This window comes from Coccinella septempunctata, chromosome X (genome assembly GCF_907165205.1).
Source record: "Coccinella septempunctata chromosome X, icCocSept1.1, whole genome shotgun sequence".
Lineage (NCBI taxonomy): Eukaryota > Metazoa > Arthropoda > Insecta > Coleoptera > Coccinellidae > Coccinella > Coccinella septempunctata.
Window position 1 is genome coordinate 22,173,689 of NC_058198.1, and position 23,227 is coordinate 22,196,915.

A 23,227-nucleotide genomic window follows, 5' to 3' on the forward strand; every position below is an offset into this window, starting at 1 on the left:
GATAGTTGCACTTGACAGACTCGAACATCCACTGCAGTGCCATATCTTGCATTTGTTGCACATTACCTGATAGTCCTTTTTTGTAAGCTTTCTGTCACAATTGTTGCATTCCACCATTTTATCAAAAAATAAACACCAGAAAACAAATTTGTAAACAAGATTGAAGTCGGTTCAAAGGCACGAAAACCAAAACACGAAATTGTATCCCAAACAACCAATAAAAACTGGTACGATAATCGATAAACAGGTGTTTATTGCAGCACTAATTGAGAGTCCGTACAAAATGCAACCATATTTTTAATTATTTACACGTAATTAGAAAAGATATTTGAATCACATCAACAGATTTTGTTGATTACCGGTACACTGATTAGTATATTGTTGTATTCCTTTCGGAACGAACTTAGTTTTAAAAAAAACTAACAGAAAGCAGGGTCGCTGTCACCAGGGCAGCTTTATTGAGGTAAAGCTCCGTAAAACCTTTAGTTAACACTATTAGATTGATAGATTGTCACTTTACGAAGGATAACGCACTATTATTTTAATTAATTTATTTGGAAGGCACAAGATACAGAAATAGATCAATAGATACGAAAATTAATTTGAACTATGCGATATGAATGAAGAATCAATCTCAACGGTACGATCTGAACTGAACTGAGAGCGTCATGCTGCTACTTATATATTGTTTTGGAAAATGCTGACTTGAGCAAAAATATGTTAACAATGGGGCCCTTGTATACAGGGTGGCAACATCTCCCCCCTAAAAGAAGATTTTTGATGTGCAAGAAAAGCAAAAATCTTTAAAATAAGAATTCTGAAGCAGTATGACACCTTACATGAGGTATTAAAATGTAAAGATATATTCTAATTAAATTATTCAGTGATATCAAGATTAAAATCAATAAATTATGGACACTCAATTACTGCAAAAATGAGAGAATAGAATTATCAAGAAATTAAGACTTTTCAAATTGAACGAGATATTAGAAAAAATATAAAGGAGTAAGATATATAAGATATATGTAAAATTGTAACAATTAATGAGGATTAATTTTTAATGTCTTGTTTGTTCTTCTCTGTGTTTGAGACCCGCTGCTGGAGGCGTCTTCTGGTCTCGATACTCGGATTTCTGTCTCAGAGGAACCTGGGTAATTAAGACGTTGGAGTTCTGCATCGTAGTAGACTTGAACTGGTTGCTGTATTGGTCTTTTGTGGCATTGGTTGAAGATCTGGAAACATGGACCTGCTTCTATGGCTCTAGGCTCTTTGGTACAACAGAAGATTCTTCGGAGAATTTTTGAAACATCCACACCATTTCATAAAATTGTAGAGGACAATGAGCAAAATGGTACCACATGTAATTGATAGGGCTGTTGTTACCCACGAAGAGTGTTGGATGATGAAAGGCCTATTCAGTTGTTGTTGGAGTTGTTCATCGAATTCTGCTAGCTTGTGTTGAGCATACTTGAGTTCGTGGAGGTTGACACTTGTTAATTTTATTGGTTCCATATGAATTGCGTGGACAGTGAGATTTCTCTTTAATTTCTGGCAACAATCGTCCTGTATTATACTTGAAGATGGAATTTCATAACTTGAGTTTAGGGAAGCTAGTACTGCGCTGGTTTCTAGACTTGTACGATCAGTAAATGCCTTGCAGTGTGAGTTGAGCTTTAGAATACCCATCTTCTCGATGATTTCTTGCTTTAAGGATTCTTCACCACAGATGATAGAGATTCGAGTTGGATTGGATAGGGAGAACAGCCATTCATTAACGTCGGTCTTGTGCCAGATTTCAGCATCGGCTATGATATTTCTTTTCATGCAGGAGTCGGGAATCTTGTTGAAGATTTTCATTAGCAGTTGTACTTCACAGGAAGAGTCGATTTTCTTCATGGTTGGCATCTGATTGCAAATCCACTCTCTCGGATGGTATTCAATACAATTTTCCAATTTATCAGCCAACAAATAACTTGTTCTCATAGGTGAAATTAGTAGGAAGGGTTTGGATGGCTCGATATAAGAGAATAAACTATTATCTTCAGAATGAGGGTGTGGTAAGGAGAATAGTTGATAAAGATCGAGGTCTTGTGAGGAAGAAATAGGTATTTCGAATGCAATTGTTAGTAAGCTATTTTTTATGAAAGATTTCAAGTTCATGATTTTATAGTAGTAATAAACATTTTCGATACTCAAAGGAATAGGAAGAGAAATATTAGTAGAGATTTTTAGAAGTTCTCGATAAAGTGCTTCTGGAGGCAAAATTCTATAATTTATTATTCCATGCTGTATAAGTGAAACATCATTCACGTAATTTTGCAAATTGAATAGGAGTTCATCAGTCATTTCAATGAGCAGTATAAGATGATTTGAAATTTGAGATTCTATTTCATACGCATGTTGAATATTATTAAGATCCTTCGAGAACTGATTAAATTCTTTTAAGTTCTTATTTAAGATTCCTATGTTTTCGTTCATTTTATAAAATGAATTATTGAAATTAGAAATAGTAGATGAAAGAATTGATACTTGTTGCTGCATAAGAACATCAGTTTGTTTTTCGTTATTTATGATTTGATTTATTGCATCTGAATAAAATTGAGCGTCTTCTGAATCTGGGTTACCAGTTAACCATTTAATAGCCGTCCCGACGCCGTTAAATAAGCCACGTTTCTTTCTTGGCATATTAATTTGATGAGATATAATATTATAAATTTCCTCAATTATTGTAACTTTGGTTTTCACGTAACTTAATTGATTTTTACAGTCATTAGAAAGATGCTCTGCCATTGCGATATCACATAGATTAATAGAGTTTGAGTAAAAACCTAATATTTGTACGACTTGATATTTGAAATGAGTTAAGTTATGATATGTAAGAATTATATATTTTTCGTTTGATATTTGTGCCTTACCAAGATTATGATATAGTAAACCGGAGGATGATTTGATAGGATTGATTTCATACTGATGTGCTTGAAGAAGGACTTGGAAAGTGAATAACTGGAGGAGAACAATTATTTTCGTCATTATCTGCATTATCTGCAACATAAGGTTTTAATTTATTAAAATGATAAGTTTTTAGTTTCGAAGGACTAATTCTCAATGTTGCTGTCTGATTATTATGTATCTGTTCTATTTTATAAGGTCCTTTGTAATTTGGAGCTAGTTTCTTATTTTTCGCTTTCGACTGTGAGTCATAAAGAAGTACAAGATCGCCTTCATTGAATTGATACGTTCTATTGTGAGTTTTATCATAATATTCCTTGGATTTATTTTTAGACTTTAGAAGATTATCACGAGCAGTTTCTCTTAGTATTTTCAATTTATTTGTGATATCAGTAGCTAGTTCTGAATAATTATTGAGATTTTTCGGATTATTTATTTGTGACGGAATTCGAGCCCTTTGTCCAAAGACTAATTCATATGGGGTTTTTTGAGTAGATTTATGTATTGAGGTATTATAACTGAACGTTGCGAAGTTGAGGAATTCATCCCAGTTATTAGAGTCTTTATTTACATAGCATTTGAAATAATCTTTAAGAGTTAGATGTGTTCTTTCTAAGGATCCTTGCGTTTGAGGATGATATGGAGATGATTGCTTATGTTTGATCGACATTAATTTATTTATTTCTTTGAATATTTTCGATGTGAATTCTACGCCTTGATCTGTAAGAATATTGTTTGGAAATCCGAATTGTGTACAGAATTTAAGAAAGTGTATTGCTACCGTTACAGCATCATGTATGTTGAGAGCATAAGCTTGAATGAATTTCGTTAAGTCGTCTTGAATGGTTAATATAAAGCGATTATTATTTTTCGTCATAGGTAGAGGACCAACTATATCTAAGGCAATTTGTTCACAGAATTTGGTTGAGGTAGTTGTAATGATCATAGGACTTTTATTATGTTTGAAATCAGTTTTAGATTTTTGACATATTTTGCATCTCCTTATATACTTCCGAATGTGATCTTTCATATTATCCCAAAAATAGAATTTCTTTATCTTTTCGTATGTGCGTTCAAATCCTTGGTGTCCAGCTAATGGTGAATCATGATTTTCGAATAAAATTTCCTTTATTAAGTTTTCATCACTTACATTAATTCGTTCGTCGCATAAAATTTCATATTCAAAGTCACGAAATAGAAAATATAAGAGACTGAAAAAGGTATCTTCTCGGATTATTGAATTATTTTTAAAAAGAGCTATATTTGGAATCGTGAACTTTTTTATGTTGTTGAAATTGAGCATTAGCCTAAGATTAACGAAAGTTGCGAATAAATCTTCGTATGTTACAGATTGATCATTAAATTCTTTTAGAAAGAGAACAAAAATAAATTGATGAGTTAACTTTTTTGCTATTATATCAGTAACTTTAGGATATTCTGGAAGATCTGTAAAATGAGTTTTTATAAAATCAATAAATTTGTTCGAAATTGAGTAGTCGCATGACATTGGAATTATAAATGTTTTTATATTGGAAATTGGCGTATTCACAACCTTAGGTTTAGGAATTTTAACTTCTCTTTGATGAAAGCCTTTGAAGTTTTCAAATGTGAGGTCTTCGTCATCTACAGAATAAACAAAACTTTTACTGTGTTTATCAGGTAAATTATATATTGTTATACTGATCGACGAATCGTGAAAAATGTATTTAATCATATCAAATATTTTTGGCCAATAAAGAATGTCTAAACCACAACTGATACGAGGGAAAGCTAAATGTGATTCATTATTTTGTTGACATAAAATTTTGAGATTCATTAGAGCTTTGAAAACTGTTTGATAAGTAGGTTTTTGGAAAGAGAGAGCTTTGGTTATGAGGTAATAAATTCTTCGGTTTTGATCACTAATATAAGCCACTTGTCCTACCGTTTTATTTTGAGATTTCAACTCATCTACTTGTCCAAATCTAGTTTTGAATGTTAATGCTATTCCTTTACCCATTTTAAAATCCTGAGATACACAATGTACTAGAGAGTGATTAGGTGGCGCTTCGAAAAGATCGCCTAGCTTTTCTTGAATATTGGAAGAACTCTGTATGCTTTTGGATTCGTATTTATTCATGAAGTCATTATATGAGATTTCATTATTATTGTCTTGAATTAAACGACTTAGAGCATCTGCATTCTGATTCAACTTTCCTTTCTTATACACTATTTCATAATCATAGTCCATTAATTTCAATCTCCATCTCAATAAGCGACTTGAAGGTTCCTTACAATTTTTCAACCAAACTAAAGGTTTATGATCTGTGCAAATAATGAATTTTTGCCCATAAAGGTATGGTCTGTAATGTTTACAAGATTCAACGATAGCTAATAATTCCTTTTCTGTCGTGGAATAATTTCTTTCAGATTTTGTTAGAGTCTTAGAATAATAACTGATGGGTAAATCTTTTCCAATAGGTCCCTGAGAAAGTACTGCAGCAATAGCATCGTTTGAAGCGTCAGTAGTTAATATAAATGTTTCTGAAAAATTAGGAAATTTGAGAATTGGTTCTTTGGTAAGGATGTCTTTAAATTTTTCAAAGGACTTCTGACAATCTTCTGTCCATTCGAATTTTTGATTTTTCTTCAGTAAGTTATGTAATGGCTTAGCAATAGCGGAAAAGTTTTCAATGAATTTCCGATAATAACCAATAAGACCTAGAAACGATTTTAATTGTTTAGGATTTTTGGGAACTGATATATTTTTAATAACTTCGATTTTGTTTGGATCGGGTTTAACACCTTCTTCTGATACATGATGACCTAGATACGTTATTTCTCGACATAAAAATTCGCATTTATCCGGCTGTAATTGAAGATTGTGAATTTGTAATTGACGGAAAACATCTTCTAGCATTGAATTATGATCTTCTAATGAAGAACCATGAACCACTATATCATCAATATAACAAAAACATTTAGCACCTTGGAGCCCGGATAGTACAATTTTCATAAGTCTTGCTAAACGACTCGGACTGTTTTTGAGTCCCATAGGCATTCTGTTGAATTCGTAAAGTCCTGATGGAGTAGCTATAGCCGTTTTAAATTTATCCTTTTCTTCTAACTCGACCTGATAAAACCCTGATGCGAGATCTAAAGTTGAAAAATAGATTGCATTTCCTAATTGATCTAATATGCTCTCAATATTAGGAAGTGGATAACTATCACCGACCGTTATTTCATTAAGTTTTCTAAAATCACAAACTAATCGCCATTTTTGTTGTCCTGATGCATCTTTTTTCTTAGGAACAATCCAAATTGGTGAATTCCACGGAGAATTAGAAGGTCTTATGATATCTTGATCGAGCATTTTCTGAATCTGTTCATTAGCTTCTTTTTCATGAATTTTAGGTAATCGATAAATTTTAGAAGAGATTGGAATGTTAGATGATGTTGGAATTTCATGTTTTAATGTTGGTGTTGAAGTTAAGGAATCGCCTGGTAGATAAAATAAGCTTGAATATTTATGACAAATTTTTATAATGGATGCTTTTTCTTCCTCATTTAAATGATTCAATCGAAGATTTTCTTCAAGAATTTTATTTCTTTGAAATGCTTCTTTTTTTGAGTGATTCTGATTATAGTTAGTTGAGAGATTTAAATTTATAGATTTTTCCGGTAAGAATTCAATTATTTCCAATACGGGTCTGTCTATTGTGACTTCTTTAGAATTCAAGTTGAGAATTGGAATACGAGCTTTTGAATTATCATTTGTAACAAGAGTATTGGGTATAAGAACGTTATCACATATTGTTAATTTCTCAATGAGTCCCTGTCTCAAATTGCCAACAATATCGACTTCAGCAATAACTTCGCATCGAGGAGGAATGATTATTTTATCTTCTTTAATTTCATTGTTGAAATGAATACGGTGTCCGTTTATAATTGCAACATTGTCTGCATAATTAAGAATAGCTTTTTGTTCTTGGAAGAAATCGTTACCAAGCAACCCGTCGAAATGAGTCTGTATTTTTGCAGCGTTTATAACATTGAATTTATGAACAATATTTATGGACGATATTGACAAAGATATTTCCGTTGTTCCAATTGTATTAATAGGCATATTAGGATTTATTCCGTTCAATAAAAGAATATCATTTTTATCAAGATGAGTTTGGCTAGGAATAAGTGCATCATGTTTTATAATGGAACAGGCCGCTCCTGTATCAATTAAAAGAGTTACATATTCTTTAGGAGAATTTGGGATTTTGAATTTTAGAAATTTTAATTTGTCATGAAGAATATTAGACTTATTGTGAGAACTGTGTATTTTTGAATTTAATTGAATGCCTTCTGAATGATTTCGTCGGAATCCTGGGCATTCTTCAGGTCCGAACTTTCCCCGTTTAAATGATTGACTTTAGAATTGTTGAATTCTCGTTTCCTACATTCTGATATTATATGACCTGATTTTTTACAATAATTACAAAACTTGTAAGATTGAGCGTTTGGATTTAAGGTATAATTAGGAGGACTATTTTGTCTAGAAGTTGAGGCATGATTATTAACGTTTGAATTATTCTTTACGAAATTATATCTTTCATTCGAAGGATTAGGAGGTCTATTATTCATATTATAATTACGTTTATAGTTATGATTTTGGAAATTAGGAGTTGTGCCATTCCTTTGATTATTTTGAAAAGAGGTTCTGTGATTATTTGAATAAGAATTTCTTTGATTGGTTATACGATTCATAGAAGTAGATTTAGATTTAGTATAATTTATAATTTTTTCCTCTTGAAGAGCAATAGAATAAGCTTCATTCAAATCACCTATATTTCTAGCTCGAAGCATTTGACTTATTTCTGCTTTGGAATGAATGATGAACCGTCGAAGAGCAGTTTGTTGAATTGATTTTTTCAATCCCGGAAGTTCGTCAGGATGAGAACAACTCAAGATTTCAGCTTGAATACATTCGTTTTTCACTTTTTCCAGACGTTTAAAGAAATCAGTTATATTTTCATATGGCGCTTGTCGAATGGTTTCAAGTTCTTCGTGCGTTTGAACTAAATGTTTCGTTTGGCCATAAAATTGTTTCAAACGAATTTTTAATTGAGTCCAAGAAGTTATATCCGATAATTCTAATTCATTAACGACACTAGCTGAGAGTTGTGATACAACATAGAGTAATAAACTATCGATTTGATCAGGCGAAGCAAGTGAAAAAGCAGAATTTGTGTTTTGAATGAAGGTATTGAGTTCAGATCGATTTCCATCGAAGGGTTTGATAAACTTAAAGAGAACTGTTATTGGGAGATTATTTGAAGAACTTTCGTCGTCAGAGAGATCGTCATTTTGAGGAATATTCTTAATTTCAGGATTTGACATGATGAAGGATTTAAGGAAATTGATTTCACTTGAGAACGATTATATAAATGATGGTTGATAAACAGAAAATTGACTTACGTTTTTCTCGAGGGAATTAGGAATTTGAACCCGTGCGTAGACTCCAGTAGTCAGGTGAATCTTAGGATCCAGTTACACAGGTGGATTCTTCTGCGTAGACTCCGCTAGTCCGGTGAATCTTGAGATCCAGTTACAGAAGAGGGAAGCAGCTTTGGCTTATAGCTTGGGGTCTTTTCCTATTAGGAGCTGTGCTCATAGAGAGGCGGTCAAGATGTGATCTTCTTCTCGAGTGACACTGCACAATCACTGCACTGCACTAAACTGAAGAAACACGGCGACTGCAATCCAGTAGATATCCTGCAGGTCCTTGTAGGCTCTTTTTCAGATGTCCTGTTGGCTTTCCTTGAGGTATTCTGCTGGCTCTCTTTTAGGTATCCCACCGCTCTGTCACCAATTTTTGTGTTGTATTCCTTTCGGAACGAACTTAGTTTTAAAAAAAACTAACAGAAAGCAGGGTCGCTGTCACCAGGGCAGCTTTATTGAGGTAAAGCTCCGTAAAACCTTTAGTTAACACTATTAGATTGATAGATTGTCACTTTACGAAGGATAACGCACTATTATTTTAATTAATTTATTTGGAAGGCACAAGATACAGAAATAGATCAATAGATACGAAAATTAATTTGAACTATGCGATATGAATGAAGAATCAATCTCAACGGTACGATCTGAACTGAACTGAGAGCGTCATGCTGCTACTTATATATTGTTTTGGAAAATGCTGACTTGAGCAAAAATATGTTAACAATGGGGCCCTTGTATACAGGGTGGCAACAATATACTTTTTCGTAATTTTTGGAGCTCGATTTCCCATGAAAAAACTAGTTTTTATACGAGCATTTTTGAAGCGTGTGATACGAATGAACAGAACATATCCAATGTCAATCTAGATTTTCATTGGTGGGAGGTAGTTTTTGATGCACAATTTCACCCTATAATATCGTGTTCGGTATGTTGGTAACAACTACCATCAAAAAACCCCGAGCAAAGGTTTGTTTTTTACACTTTTTACTGTATCAAGATAGTTCAACTTCAGAGGTTTTTTGGGGGGGTAGTTTTTGATGAACAAAATATTTCACCCTATATGTCGTAATCGGCATGTTGGTAACAACCCATTTCCATTAAAAAACCCAGAGCAACGGTTTTTTGTTGCACTCTTTACTGCATCAAGATAATTCAACTTCAGAGGGTTGGTGGGGGAGTAGTATTTGATGTAATTTGTATTCATCTTTACAGAAACTTGTGAAACTTTGGGCCAAGTATTCATGGGAGTAATTCTGTCGCATTTTCATTAAAAACTTCCGCAACCGATCAGTTTTCGAAACTTTTTCAAATTTTTTTCCAATTCAGATAATAATGATACTATACTGTTATCAGCGAGGAACCCAACATATAATAATCATTCGAGTAATTATGTAATTGCAACCTGGAAAATATCTAGTATCCAATGTTTTCAAAAGTTATATATTATAAGCAATCAAACCATCGGACAAGAGTTCCAGAAACTTTTAGGTTAGGATTTAGGATTAGAATCATAAATCTTCAAAATCTTCGGCATTTTCTTACTCACAAGGAGAAGAAGTAGATGACTGTTTCACTTATTCAAAGAACTTCCTTCAATAACTGCTTGTGCAAATGAGACAAAATGAGCTTTATCCGAATAGCCCTACGTAAAATCGCCTTGTTTGGATGTAAAACATTGACCTGCGCCAACGTGCTACTACACATTCAGTTCATCCCCACTGACGCAGATTAATTTGTAGAACAATTTGTCATGAAAGCTATGAATATAATGTACTCTCGTATAATATACCCGAGCCTGTATCATATTCTCCTATTTCTCCTCTGGGAATGCCATAAACAATCAAGTTCGCTGCATTTAGGTCATCATCTTCCTGAATTATATCCAAAAAATTCTTCTTTCTTACGGCATTTCAGTATACTGAATTGCAACAAAAAGAAACAAAAACTTAAAACGATGATTAAACTAATTTTAACGAGACTGACGAGAGTGTAATCTATTTTTATCTGGATATGTGAAATTTATGCTTCTAAAAACTTCAAGAGAAAACCTTGAGTTATATATTAGCCTCATACTTTCTAGGGCTCTTATACTTTTAATTACATCTATTCCTTATGATACACGATAGGGACTGTTGAATATAGGTAATGATCATAATTTCGAAGATATTTTCAAAAGTTCTCTTCTTTGAAGAGCTGAAATCAGATTTGTGACGATTAACTCATAAATCTTTCCTTTTAATGAATATAATGCGCTTAGCAAATAATTTTTAAAGTTTCGACGTTTTGACATTTTGAGACAACATTATTCCACCCTTAGCAACTACGTTTATCCACTCTGTGAATTATTTATTTTTAATTCACAAGTTCAATAAAAAACCAAGCAATAGTGGATAAACGTCATTTTGATCTTATTGCTATGGATTGAATAACGCGCTAGCAAATTACATAATTTTCTGGGAAGTGTTATCATTTGAATCCCAATCAAAATGGAATAAAATTTTGCATACAACACGTGAGTTTTAAATGTAGATTAATTTGAAGAAATTTATTTAACTCACCTCACCTCATTCTCATATGAATTACTGTTGTCTAGTTCCTTGTAATCAGATAGATTGAAGTTTGAACATGCATAATGTACAAAAACTTATTGGATCATTAGTGGAATTCGAAAGATCTCTTTTCTTCTTTCACCTATTGTTAGGTTTGTAATCGGTACTGTAGATCCTAACTTGATTTGTGAGGCTTCTATCACCAAACACAAGGTATCTTTGATAAAAAAAAATTATATTATGTAAATCTGTCCACATTCTTCAGCCTAATAAATAAATGACAAGTAATAGGGAACACTGCGATTTGTTTCATAGTTTATTTTTCGGTGCCTTACAGGTTGCTTGAGGTCATGGTACATTCAGTTGTTCCTAAATAAACGGTGTTATGGTTCACTCACTGATCATATCTACGGAGAGTCTGCCTAGGTGTTCTTCGCCAGGTGTAGATTGCTGCTACCTATTAAACTTACAATGATGGTCCGATATTCCTGTGAGAAAAGAGCAGATTTTTATTGGTCAATGAACGTCATCGGAAGTAATAGTGAAAGGAGCATTAAAATGTTGAAGTGGTGGATCAATACCGAATAAATATTACCCAGGGGACATTCTCTGGATGAAGACCAAGAAAGTATCCTGTATGGTTCGGCTCAACCTTTTACCATGAAATACATAGCTTCCACTGATGGATTGGAACTTTCTAATAGTTTTCAAAATCACTTGTTTTTAGAGAAATTTAGAGAAATCGTGGTATTCCCAAAATGGTTCATAAGCCATTGAAAATACTCATCATGATATCCATCAGCTGTTGGTAATAATGTGAAGCCGATCAAATTTAGAACCTACGGAACCAATTTCAAGCAGTCTAGTCCTACTTCGATTTATTCTTTCTTCATTTTACCAATTTTATTTTCAGTTTAGCCTGAAAAGTTTTCTTTCATATTGAATAAAAACATATCGAATTGATATGGCGGGTACTTGATTCCATAGGCGTAGCCAGGGTTGAGTTTCGGGGGGGCGTTTGAAATGAAATTTATCTGATTTTGACATATAAAGTGGGACTCTTTGAAACTAATACTATGTACCTATATTATTTCGGGGGGGGTTTGAACCCCCAAAACCCCCCCCCTGGCTACGCCCGTGAATACATCTATGAAGTTTGTTAGGATTTCCATCGAAATCAGGAATAATGCTCAAATCTTTCGAATCAAAATTCGAAAATTCGGAACAGTAGCCATCTTATTTGTATTTAAATTAATAGAAATTGGTTTTATACTAAGATTTTTGAAAGAGTTTAATAAATCTAGCTCTAAATCAGAATCGTCTTCATGGATTGAATCGGACCGTGTTTTAGAGGAGTCTGACCTAAAATGCAAAAGAATCAATAGATCAGTATAACTCAACACTTAGTAAACAATGCTAATTCCATGCGGTTTCCTGGATGGACCCAATGGATGATAGGTTCGGATTTTTGCAGGTTTCTGGATAGAACGTCACAAAAACTCCTTCGACTGCGCCAGTTAAGTTTTGTGGGAGAGAAATAAATCGCGAAGACTAAGTCAAGACTGATCAATTAGTGGCCCTCAATCTTATTTATAATGACAATGAAAAATAATTCGATAACGGAAAGATTCCATGGACGGATGCTCCGTAGGTGCTTGGTCAGCATCCTTGCCACATGCTGGAATATGTGGGATATGTAACTCGAGCCTTGTTCAGTACTGATGACTTCAGGAAATTCAGACTCGCAAATGAAGTGATGTGACAAATAACCATCACTAAAAGTATTCGGAGATAGGGGAAAGTGGGGAAGGTTGAAACAAAAATAATATTAGGTGTACAAATAATATATTAGTGAGTATAAAAAAAAATTTTGGACTAGAGAAATCTGTACTTTACATACCATTTTCTTACCATTTGTGGCCTGATATTATGCTTACAAATATGTGAAGACATTGAAAATGATCTTTGAAAATCTACCTTTCTCATTTCATGTTTGATGTTTCAATGTGCCCCATACATAGGGTAGGTTGAAACATCTCTGAAAATACTATTGGGTAGGTTGCAACATAGTTATAATTCGAAAAATTTTTGATACATTTTATTCAAAACTTAGCAAACACTTGGCAAAATAATGAATCATTAACATTTTGTTCAACTGGTAACAAAAAATCTGGAAAAAATTTATTCAAAACTAAAAAATTGAAAAAAAAACTCGTTATACCTTTATTAGAGTTCAACGAACGTCCAAACCCGAGAAATTTATAGAAAACCTTAGAAAACTGCAGGCTCTCTTTGTACCATTTTGCTTAATTGGAGGGGGAAGAATTAGTTTTATGTCCTTAATATCGACCTGAGCAAAGTCTTCTACCAAGGAAAAAACAAATGCTTCATGCATTTTGCTGCTTTTTCGACAATATGATATTTCAATATCCCCATCGACCACTTTCGTCACCTTTCCCACATAGTAAATTTTTTTTCGATCTTGAAACTCTACTAAAACATAGTCCCCTATGTGGACTACCTCAATATCTTGAAACTCCATTTGACGTGAATCTTCCACGAATAATGATACCTCTGAAGAAGAATCAGAAGTGTAATCAGGTTCATCGGGCTCAGATTCAACGTTCTCATCAAAGACTTTGCGTTTTACTTTTTTAGTTTTGATTTGTTTTTTCTGTTCTTTCATTTTTTTTATTTGCTTTATTTTCGATTTGAGTTTTTTCTGGAGTATCAGTGGGAATCATGCTTCGACCCCTTTTTCTTGGTCTTGCATTTTTCTGTCTAGGCGGCGCTTTTGGATAGCCTTTTATTTGCTCAGGGTTAATGAATTTTTTAAGCGTTGGGTCTTTTTGTGTTGATGCCGCTTCATCACAAGAATTATTTATCTTTTCCTGAGGTTGCGAGGGACCTGCTTGGTCAGAATTGATATCATTATTATCATTAATATTATTTTGATCACTCAACATAATATGGTCAGGCTGCGCTTCATCATAATTGATGTTAGGCCGATCGGTAACAGAGCAGCAAAGAAAATCTTCTTCGGAGAAAATATCTTTGTTGAAGGGATAAATCCCACACCGTTCAAATCCTTTTGTGATGTTTTCTGGCGTCATTGCCTTCTGATGCGCAAACCGGACACAACCTGCTATTTCATAAAACGAAAAAGTTTTTCCTGGATTATTTTACATCCAATTATCTATAGCCGTTGAATAGAATTTTTTAAAAGGCGCAAAGCATGTGACGTCCAAAGGTTGAAGTCTGTTACTACAATGCGGTGGCAAAGTAATGATCGTCACCCCATTATTTTTTGCCATGTCGATATAGCTTCGATCGACATATGGCTGGCGTGGTTATGCATGATTAGAACTGTAGGGTGGTCTTTAGATGATAAGCTATACTTGATAAAATGTTCCATTACCCTTGGAAATAGATCTGCACTCATCCATCCGCTAGGTGAAGCTAAACCCAATGTACAACAGCATTCATTAGCATATGATCCCGAAATTTTACACGTGGAAATACCATAGCTGGTGGAATCGAATTTCCTGATGCACTAATAATGCACGTAGTAGTTACTAAAATTCCACGTTCGGCAGATGCTGCATTGGAAACGGTCCTTGCACCTTTCTGGGCGATGACTTTTACAGATTTGCTTGGAACTGTGCTAGTGGCCGTTTCATCCAGATTGAATATTCGAGAGCCATTGAGTTGATCAGCAAATCTATTTAAATCTTCTTCCAGGTTGTGGAAGAATAACTCCACATTTGGTCTAGTAAAAGATGTCATTCTTGACAACGAGCAGTTCTCCGGTTGTCTTATGCTCAAAGTTCCATTTCTCTTAAAAAATCCTCGCATCCAATCTAAACCAGCCGATTTATTTTTATGCCAGCTTTCTGGCACTCTTATTCCATTAAGCGTAGCCATTTCATAAGCCAGCTCACGGGTGTTTCTTGTAGTTTTTCCGTAACACATTTTCGCACAGCAAGTATGGACTCTTGATCTTTCGTAAACACAAGGCGGGTCTGATAGTGTGGCTTTCAATTAATAATTTCCTGATTCTTTCCGAGGGCTCTCTGTTTCTTAACGTAACTGAAAATATTCAAGATTTATTAATTTTACCACATCGTAGTCAATAACAATTAATTACCGGCTTAGTGTCACATGATCCACTCTATATCGGATGGCAGCAGGTCTAATTTTCATGTCATCGGTTATTACTGCTTTTAAGGCACTTTGCATATCCTCGTGACAAAATGGCTGTTTTCCTGATGCGATTCCTCATGATTATAGCCCTAGTTACAAAATTTAACATCAAATTCCAACCAGAACAGATATCGGGGCAGGATGAAACGTTTCAATCTGCCCCATTTGTTTTGTTTCATCGTACCCCACCCACGTTTTTTTAGAAATTTTTCAACAAGATGCAAAACCAAATGAGCAGAATAAAAGTCCTTATATCTTATGATGAAGATTAATAGATGCTAAATACTTACCAACATCAAAATAAATCATGAAAACCAACACGAAAGTAACACAGCCTTCCAAAGAGAATAATGAAATTTTACTTTACGTGATCCAAAACACACACGTACTCGTCACTCAACAGCCAAACACGAACTGACTTTCAAAGTAAGGTTAACTGGTGGGTATTAGGTATTCCAACGAACTGTCAAACTAATTCCAATGTGGCGGCTGTAGGCAAACAAAGTAAGGTTGTGTTGATTTTGTGTTGTGTTCTTTTGTGTATAATCTGTATTTTGTGATATATTTTGGCGTCTGGATTTTTTTACCTATAGTTAAAAGAATTGTGTATAAAAAATGCCAACAACTTGCCTCGTGGTCGGCTGTGGAAGTCGTGGGAACCGGGATGATGTTAGCTTTTATTCAGTTCCTTCTGTATTAAATCATCGGCTTTTGCCTCATAAAAATGAATTATCCAAAGAACGTAGGAGTTTATGAATTGCCGCAATAAAAAGAGATGATCTCACTGATGCTATCCTCAAAAACCAAAGAGTTTGCAGTAAGCATTTTATCACAGGTGAGTGATTAAATATTGCTTTTGGGTACCAGGAATATTCTTGTTTTTTTTTTTTTAGGAAAACCAGCTTCTTTATAAGATAGGGATCATCCTGATTGGGTTCCTTCACAAAATATGGGACATCATTCAATGGTCATCAGCAAAAGAAAAGCAGATGTCGACAGAAAAGAAAGAGCAGATAGAAGAAAGACACGTAAATTAGAAGTGAGTGGTGTTATATTTTATTTATTTATTTATTTATTTACATAACTGGAACCCCAACAGGATAAACCCAATAACAGGGATTCACTACAAATTTAACTCACATAAAATTAACAATGTCGTGAAACATGGTAATATAAATATGAAATGAAGGTCTATACTAGCACCATATATAAAAAATTGAATTACCTAATTTTAATATTTTGACAAATACTGCATCAGTCTCCGCTTGAATTCGGACAAGGACAAATTAAACAAATCAATTTCGCCAACATGCCAATTGTAAAAACGAGTTATTCTCAAATAAATGGAGTTTTAATAAAGAGAGGTCCTAGCCTGTGGTACAAAAAATAAGTGTCTTCGACGACCACTGAAAGAGCGTGCATTAAAATGAATATTCTCTATCAACGGGAAATCAAAACAATCATTCAAAATACGATACAAAAATATTTGATCGAATATTACTCTTCTATTTTCCAGGCTCATCATTTTATACAATTGAAGTCTATATTCATAAGCGTAGTCTTGTCTACTACCATAACGGTAAAGCAAACTTTTTGTGAATTTACTTTGTACTTTTTCCAATTTATCGATATATTTATGATAGAAGGGACTCCAAATCGGTGTTACATATTCCAAATTGCTACGTACGTAGCTGAGATATAGAGTCTTGACTGTTTCCACATTTTTGAACGCCTTAGAAATCCTCAAAACGAAACCTAGCATCTTAAAACTCTTAGAGACTACACTGTCTATGTGAAACTCAAATGACAGCTTCGAATCAAGAAACACTCCGAGGTCCCTCACACATCTCACCTCCTCCACAATTACTCCATCAATGTGTAGGGGAAATGCCATAACGTTAGTATTTTTAGTGAATCTTATATGCTTACATTTCCCAATATTGAGTGTTAAATATCGTTTCGAGCAGAATACAGAAAACCTGTCAAGATCCTCACGAAATCCAGTGACATCATCCAAACTTACAATCGACTTATACATTTTGAGATCGTCAGCATAGATTTCGAAATAAACATGTAAAAAAACAAGTTGACACATCGTCGATAAAAACATTAAAAAGAAGTGGACCCAAATGCGATCCTTGTACCACTCCTGATGTGACCTCGTGAACTGTGGACGAGAATGCGTCCACAACAACATACTGACATCTATCCGACAAGTAAGATTCAATCCACAGCAATAAATTCCCTGAAACCCCAAAATCTGCTAATATGCCTAACAATGTTCCGTGATGAACCTTATCGAAGGCCTTGGCGAAGTCCGTATACACAGCATCCACCTGAGTACCTTGATCCAGATTTTTTGAGATGAAATCAACATATGGGGCCAAGTTAGTAAGAACTGACCTTCCCTTGAAAAATCCATGCTGCTTCACGCTGAGCTTCCCTCCTAGTGATCGAAAAAGAAAGTCTGCTATGATTGACTCGAATATTTTCCCAAAATGACTCAGAACAGAGACCGGTCGGTAATTGGACACAATATCTTTTCTACCACCTTTATGAACAGGAGTAATTTTAGCAATTTTCCATTTACTGGGAAAAATTCCGGTGAGAATAGACTGATTGAAAATCATCTGTAGCGGCAAGTCTAGAGAATTGGCACAAGATTTTATGAATACAGGATGAATTGAATCCGGTCCAGGTCCCTTATTGAGTTTTAGCTCGCTTATCTTTTTCAATATAACCTCCCTCTGAATAAAATCAATGTTGATGTTATCGAAATTATTCGTGTTTTTTTTATTTTTATAGATGTTCGGTTTATTGGGATCATCAAAAACACCTGCGAAGTATTCACCGAACGCATTAACAACATCTTGGCCGTTATCATATACCTTATCTTCATGAGTCATCGAACTATAATACAATATACTTTTTTTGGTAACAAATCGTGCAAGACAACTGGACCTATGTAGAGCAGAAACTGGCGATACTCTTTCGCTTTCCAGTTCCATTCAGTAAAACACTTTTATCTTTAGTTAAACGGTACAATCTGCTACCATCTCTCCATTCTAAAATAAGCTTTTTCATGACTCCTAAGCAAACTGAATGCATATAGTCACCAGGAAAAGAAGTGACCAATCCCAAATTCAGTACACTAGATAATGGGGTCACATCTTTATGATGCTCTCTGAACTGATGACTGAAAAAGTTTTCATCTGTTCGTAAAGTCGCTCCACTATCCACGAAAGTCATTCTTCTGTCTACATAAACACCTCTAACAGAACACTTATCACAACCACTGTAGTGATTGTGTCCAACAGTACATTTAATAAAAGCCCTTGCTGGTGTGTCGCAGCAAAATGCTAGTACTTTAACACTGACAACAACCTCCTCTTTAATAACTATGCCTTTTATTAAACAAGTGTTCAACTCTTCAACAAATTCTTTAAAGTATTCCTGAACAGGTGGTTTACCAGGGCCATAGTAAATGGCCACACAGAATAATGCATTCGAAGGCAAGCTGTGAATGCGGCATAAAATTGGCCAAAAAGTTTTTTTCGAACTTTTGTGAATAGGAAGGCCATCTATATTAAAAATAAGGTCGCATTCAGTGAATCCATATATCTCAAACTGTTTTTTTTAGGCCAGACTAAATACCAAAATAATGAAACAAACCATCACCCATAGTCTTGATATTGGATTCTCTGGATGTTTTCAGAATAGTTCTGGCATCTTTTGGCAAATTTGAGATATCAGGACCAGTGCCTAACCATTCTAAAAGTTGCGATAAGGCATTATGGGTAATATTATTATCTAACGCCCAACTAGCTAGAAACTGTCTGGGATTTTTTTTTTGGCCTGAAGGGATACTATTATTTACAGATTCATTATTCGAATTAGACGAACTAGGAATAGGAATCCGCCCGTCTCTTCTACTCTCCGCAACATATGACCAGAAGTTCTTTGGATTTTTAGATATATTATTTTCGATGTGTGCTATATAATCAGAGTAATCTCTTTCAATCAGTTTCTTACATTGTTTACGAAGAACAGAAAAATAAGCATAGTCATCAGTTTTACGGAATTTTTTAAACTTTTTATGAGCTTTAATTTTGTCTTTTGTTAACTTAATTGATGCAGTGGAAAACCAACAGGGAAAACCCCCGGGTCTCATAGATCTCCTCGGGACATACTTCTCTATCACATGATTGAGAATACTATAAAAAGTAGCAACATTAGTATTTACATTTTCACTGTTCATAATCTTCTTCCAATCTACGGTTGAAAGTTCATTGTTTATTTCGGAATAATTAGCATTAAAGAATTTGAACGTTGACATAAAGTTTTTCGGTTTATGCTTATTTATGCTAAGGTTAACACTTATATCTAAGGCAGGATGATGTGGGTCTTCACTCACGAGTGGAGATGAAGAATGCGATATATGGATGTCAATATTAGGAGCCAAAATCAAGTCCAATATTCTCCCATTTTTATTGAGATTACCGTTAAACTGTACTAACGAGTTGTACGCTGTGAAGTTCCGGAAGAAGGTGTACGAGTCTCTCTGCACATCATCACAAACAAGCTCCCCACTCAAATCCGCATGCCAGGAAAAAAGTGGCAGGTTGAAGTCACCAATGAGGAGGAAAATGTCATCGGCATGATTCTCCATGAAGACGGTCACAGCGTCAAAGTAGCCCGCATAATCTTGAGAAGTTGTATCTGGAGGGATGTAACATACACCAATAAATAGGCTTCTATTTCCACCGAGCCTAATCTTGACCCAAACGTCCTCAACCATGGTCAAATGACAGACCTCCGTCACCTGCGCGCACTGCAGGCATTCAGCAACGCCAATGAATACGCCACCTCCGTCTTTTTTAATACTGCCCGTATCACATCTGTCTTTCCGATACACTTTATAATTCCTACACATAAATTCCGAACTGCTAATAGTCGATCTGAGCCACAATTCCGTAACACATATCACCTCCGCAGTGCTATTCCATGATGAATTAAGAAATTCTGTCGTTTTAGTCCTCAGTCCTCGACAATTTTGGTAAGATAAAGTCAAATTAAAAGCCATTCCCGATGATGTAAACGAACTATACCGAAAAATAACTACCAAAAGGAATCACGCACTACTCCTTTGGCAACTTGTTCAGCTCAGCGTCAAAAACAATGCGAAAAATCCTCGAGGAATCAGTTCTCCTCACCAACAGCCTGCCATCCTGGACCCAACAATATTTGTAATTATTGTCTCTACAAAACTGCCGAGTTGACTTGAATAGTTTTCTATAATAGGGGGACAGACTTTCATTAACGTATATGGTCTCTTCAACCCCATCAAAACCAATATCGCTCGTTTTGATTTTCTGTTTATCTCCCCTATATGCTCGCAAAAACTCATCTCTGTAAGACTTATTCTTGAATTCTTTTGGCTTTTGGCATATAGTGAATTCTATAGCAGCCCTCTATAAAATTTGCCACATTTGGAATACCAAGCTTTGAGGCGATTTTTTCCACAATAGTTAGTATATTTTCATTTTTTCTTTCCGGTATTCCGATGACATCTAGGTTTTTCGACTTGAGCTGTTGTTGTAAAATAATTAACTCTCGCCTTATGTCCGTATTCTCATCCACAAGAGTCTTGAGCTCAGCATCGTGCTTATGCAGCTTCGAGTTGATGTCCTCAAAGATTGCCATCTTCAGCTCAAAATCATCTATCTTGTTCCCATAAAAGTTCAATGAATCCATGAACTTCGCCTGCTGACTTGTGATAGCAGTCAAATCGGACATAATTTCATCGAGTTTGATATCAATATTATTGTTATGATTATTACGTGGCACCTCCTTATCACCTGTGCAGCAACCGTCTCACACCCATTTCATGCCTCCCCCGCGTCCGGACGTGCTCAACACATCCGAAGGAAGCCCCAGGCAATTCAGATGTGCTTCATTAACGCACAAAAAACATCGAACAGCTGGCTTACTTCTGCTCACCGGTGTACCACATGACAAACAATTCGCTGGCATGTTGAATTCTGTGAATTCACAATCCAAACTCAAGAAAATATTTAATTGTTATTTATGATTAATGTCCAAGTTCCTACACCGATCGGAAAAATATTTTCCACTATAAAACTGCCGATACTTAGTCACACCTTCTATAACTTTGGGAATTTATCACGTTAACAAACACCCAAAATCGATCGAAAACACGAGAGAGCCACGAAATCAACCTCGATTCATATGTTTCACGATACACATATGACATCTTCATGTTTTGTTTGCACATAATTTGTGTTTTCTTTTAGGAACGAGTAGAGATAGAAGATTTAAGCGTTCAGGAAGAAATTATAGAGCAACAGGAAGAAGATTCAGATCAACAGCAGAACACTGGCGTCTCAACACAAACAGAGTTGACGATGAATGAACTAGAGATGAAATTTGAGCAGCTTGGTTTTGCTGCTAAGAAACTAGCAGAAATGGAAAAAAAATTGAAAATTCACCGTATGGTCTTATGGAAGATGAAAAAAATGAAGAAAAGTGGAAATACTTCACGGGATTTCCATATATTTTTATAATTTCTGTTATTCACCCAATTGTCCAAGAATATGTTCCAGTAAGTAGTACCACTGCTCTAAGTTCCTTCAATCAGTTATTACTGACCTTAATTAAACTGAGGTTGGATGTTCATTTCAAAGAATTGTCTTATCACTTCAAAATCTCTAGATCAACTGCATCAAGGTACTTCGCTATTGTCATCGACATACTGTACCTCAAACTGAGATCATTTATTGAGTGGCCTGATCACAATTCTGCAATAAACATTCCTACTTGCTTCAGGGAAGCTTTTCATGAAAAGACAACTACCATTATAGATTGTTTTGGAGTGTTTATTGAAAGGCCAAACCCGTTTCTATCACGACAAGCAACTTGGTCAAATTATAAGCACCACAATACGGTGAAATTTTTAATAGGTATTACTCCACAAGGGCTTATTTGTTATATAAGTGAATCTTTCGGTGGGAGGACTTCAGATAAGCAAATCGTTGAAAATAGTGGATTTTGTAATAAGATTGAGCCTGGGAATGTTGTTTCAGCAGATAGGGGCTTCCTAATAAAAGATTTATTGCACATTTTCAATGTTGATTTGGTAATACCCGCGTTTACAAATGGCAAAAATCAATTAGATCCCATTGAAGTTGAAACAACACGAAATATTGCTCATGTTAGAGTGCACGTTGAAAGAATCATAGGGTATATCAAAAATAAATTTAATATTTTTAAGGGAACGATACCTATTACAATGTTAAATGTACATAATGAAGATGAAAATCTTTGCCTACTTGATAAAATTGTGACTGTGTGCTGTGCACTAATCAATTTGTCTCCTCCAATAATACCCCTTTAAAAAAGAAAAAATATTTTTTAATGAGCACAGCATGATGATGTTTGGGCATCCACTTTGTATTCCTTTCTATTATGTGATATGTGATGATTATATCTTTCATTTTTATGTTATAATATGTTTAATGTCAATCGTACATGTTTGTCTACAAGATCACCAATAATCTCTTGAAGAACGGCCTTACAGTGGAGAGCAACATCATCCATCAATATAATACAAGAAATAGAGAAAGATTCAAGCTGGATAAAAACACAAAAACAAACTATGGTAGAAGAAGACCTAGCTATGCCGCTGTAGAACTTTATAACAAATTGCCCCTTGCCATCAGATCTTCCAAATCGCTGGGGACATTTCGAACTGGTATACGAGAACATTTAGTTGTGTGATTTTATTGTTAATATTCAATATTTCTAACTTGTGATAAGAAATTTATGTAGCAAATGAACTTATACCTTGTTAATATTTCTATGAGAACAACTGTATGTTGATTAACAGAATAAACTTTATTATTATTATTATTATTATAATCAGTTCAGTGCAATAATGTTATTGATTAGAGATTTTTTTTTGTTACCTGATATCGAAGATTCAATCTAATTAAATAAATGCAATTGTGGAACTCATGTGTTTTCATTCCGATTCT

At 34.6% G+C, this 23,227-nt stretch overlaps 2 protein-coding genes across 2 annotated transcripts; one reads left to right on the top strand and one right to left on the bottom strand.

The window, feature by feature from the left end:
* Positions 1-1,260: 1,260 nt before the first annotated feature.
* Positions 1,261-9,065, bottom strand: LOC123322383. Its single transcript, XM_044910328.1, has 2 exons — positions 8,398-9,065; positions 1,261-3,033 (listed from the first exon to the last, which is right to left on the bottom strand). Exon 2 carries the CDS (start codon positions 3,028-3,030, stop codon positions 1,261-1,263), a length of 1,770 nt encoding a protein of 589 aa, XP_044766263.1. The 5' UTR covers positions 3,031-3,033; positions 8,398-9,065.
* Positions 9,066-15,239: 6,174 nt separating this feature from the next.
* Positions 15,240-23,203, top strand: LOC123321998. The gene is made up of 3 exons (XM_044909816.1): positions 15,240-16,008; positions 16,067-16,212; positions 21,488-23,203. Exons 2-3 carry the CDS (start codon positions 16,123-16,125, stop codon positions 21,755-21,757), a joined length of 360 nt encoding a protein of 119 aa, XP_044765751.1. The 5' UTR covers positions 15,240-16,008; positions 16,067-16,122; the 3' UTR covers positions 21,758-23,203.
* Positions 23,204-23,227: the final 24 nt, after the last annotated feature.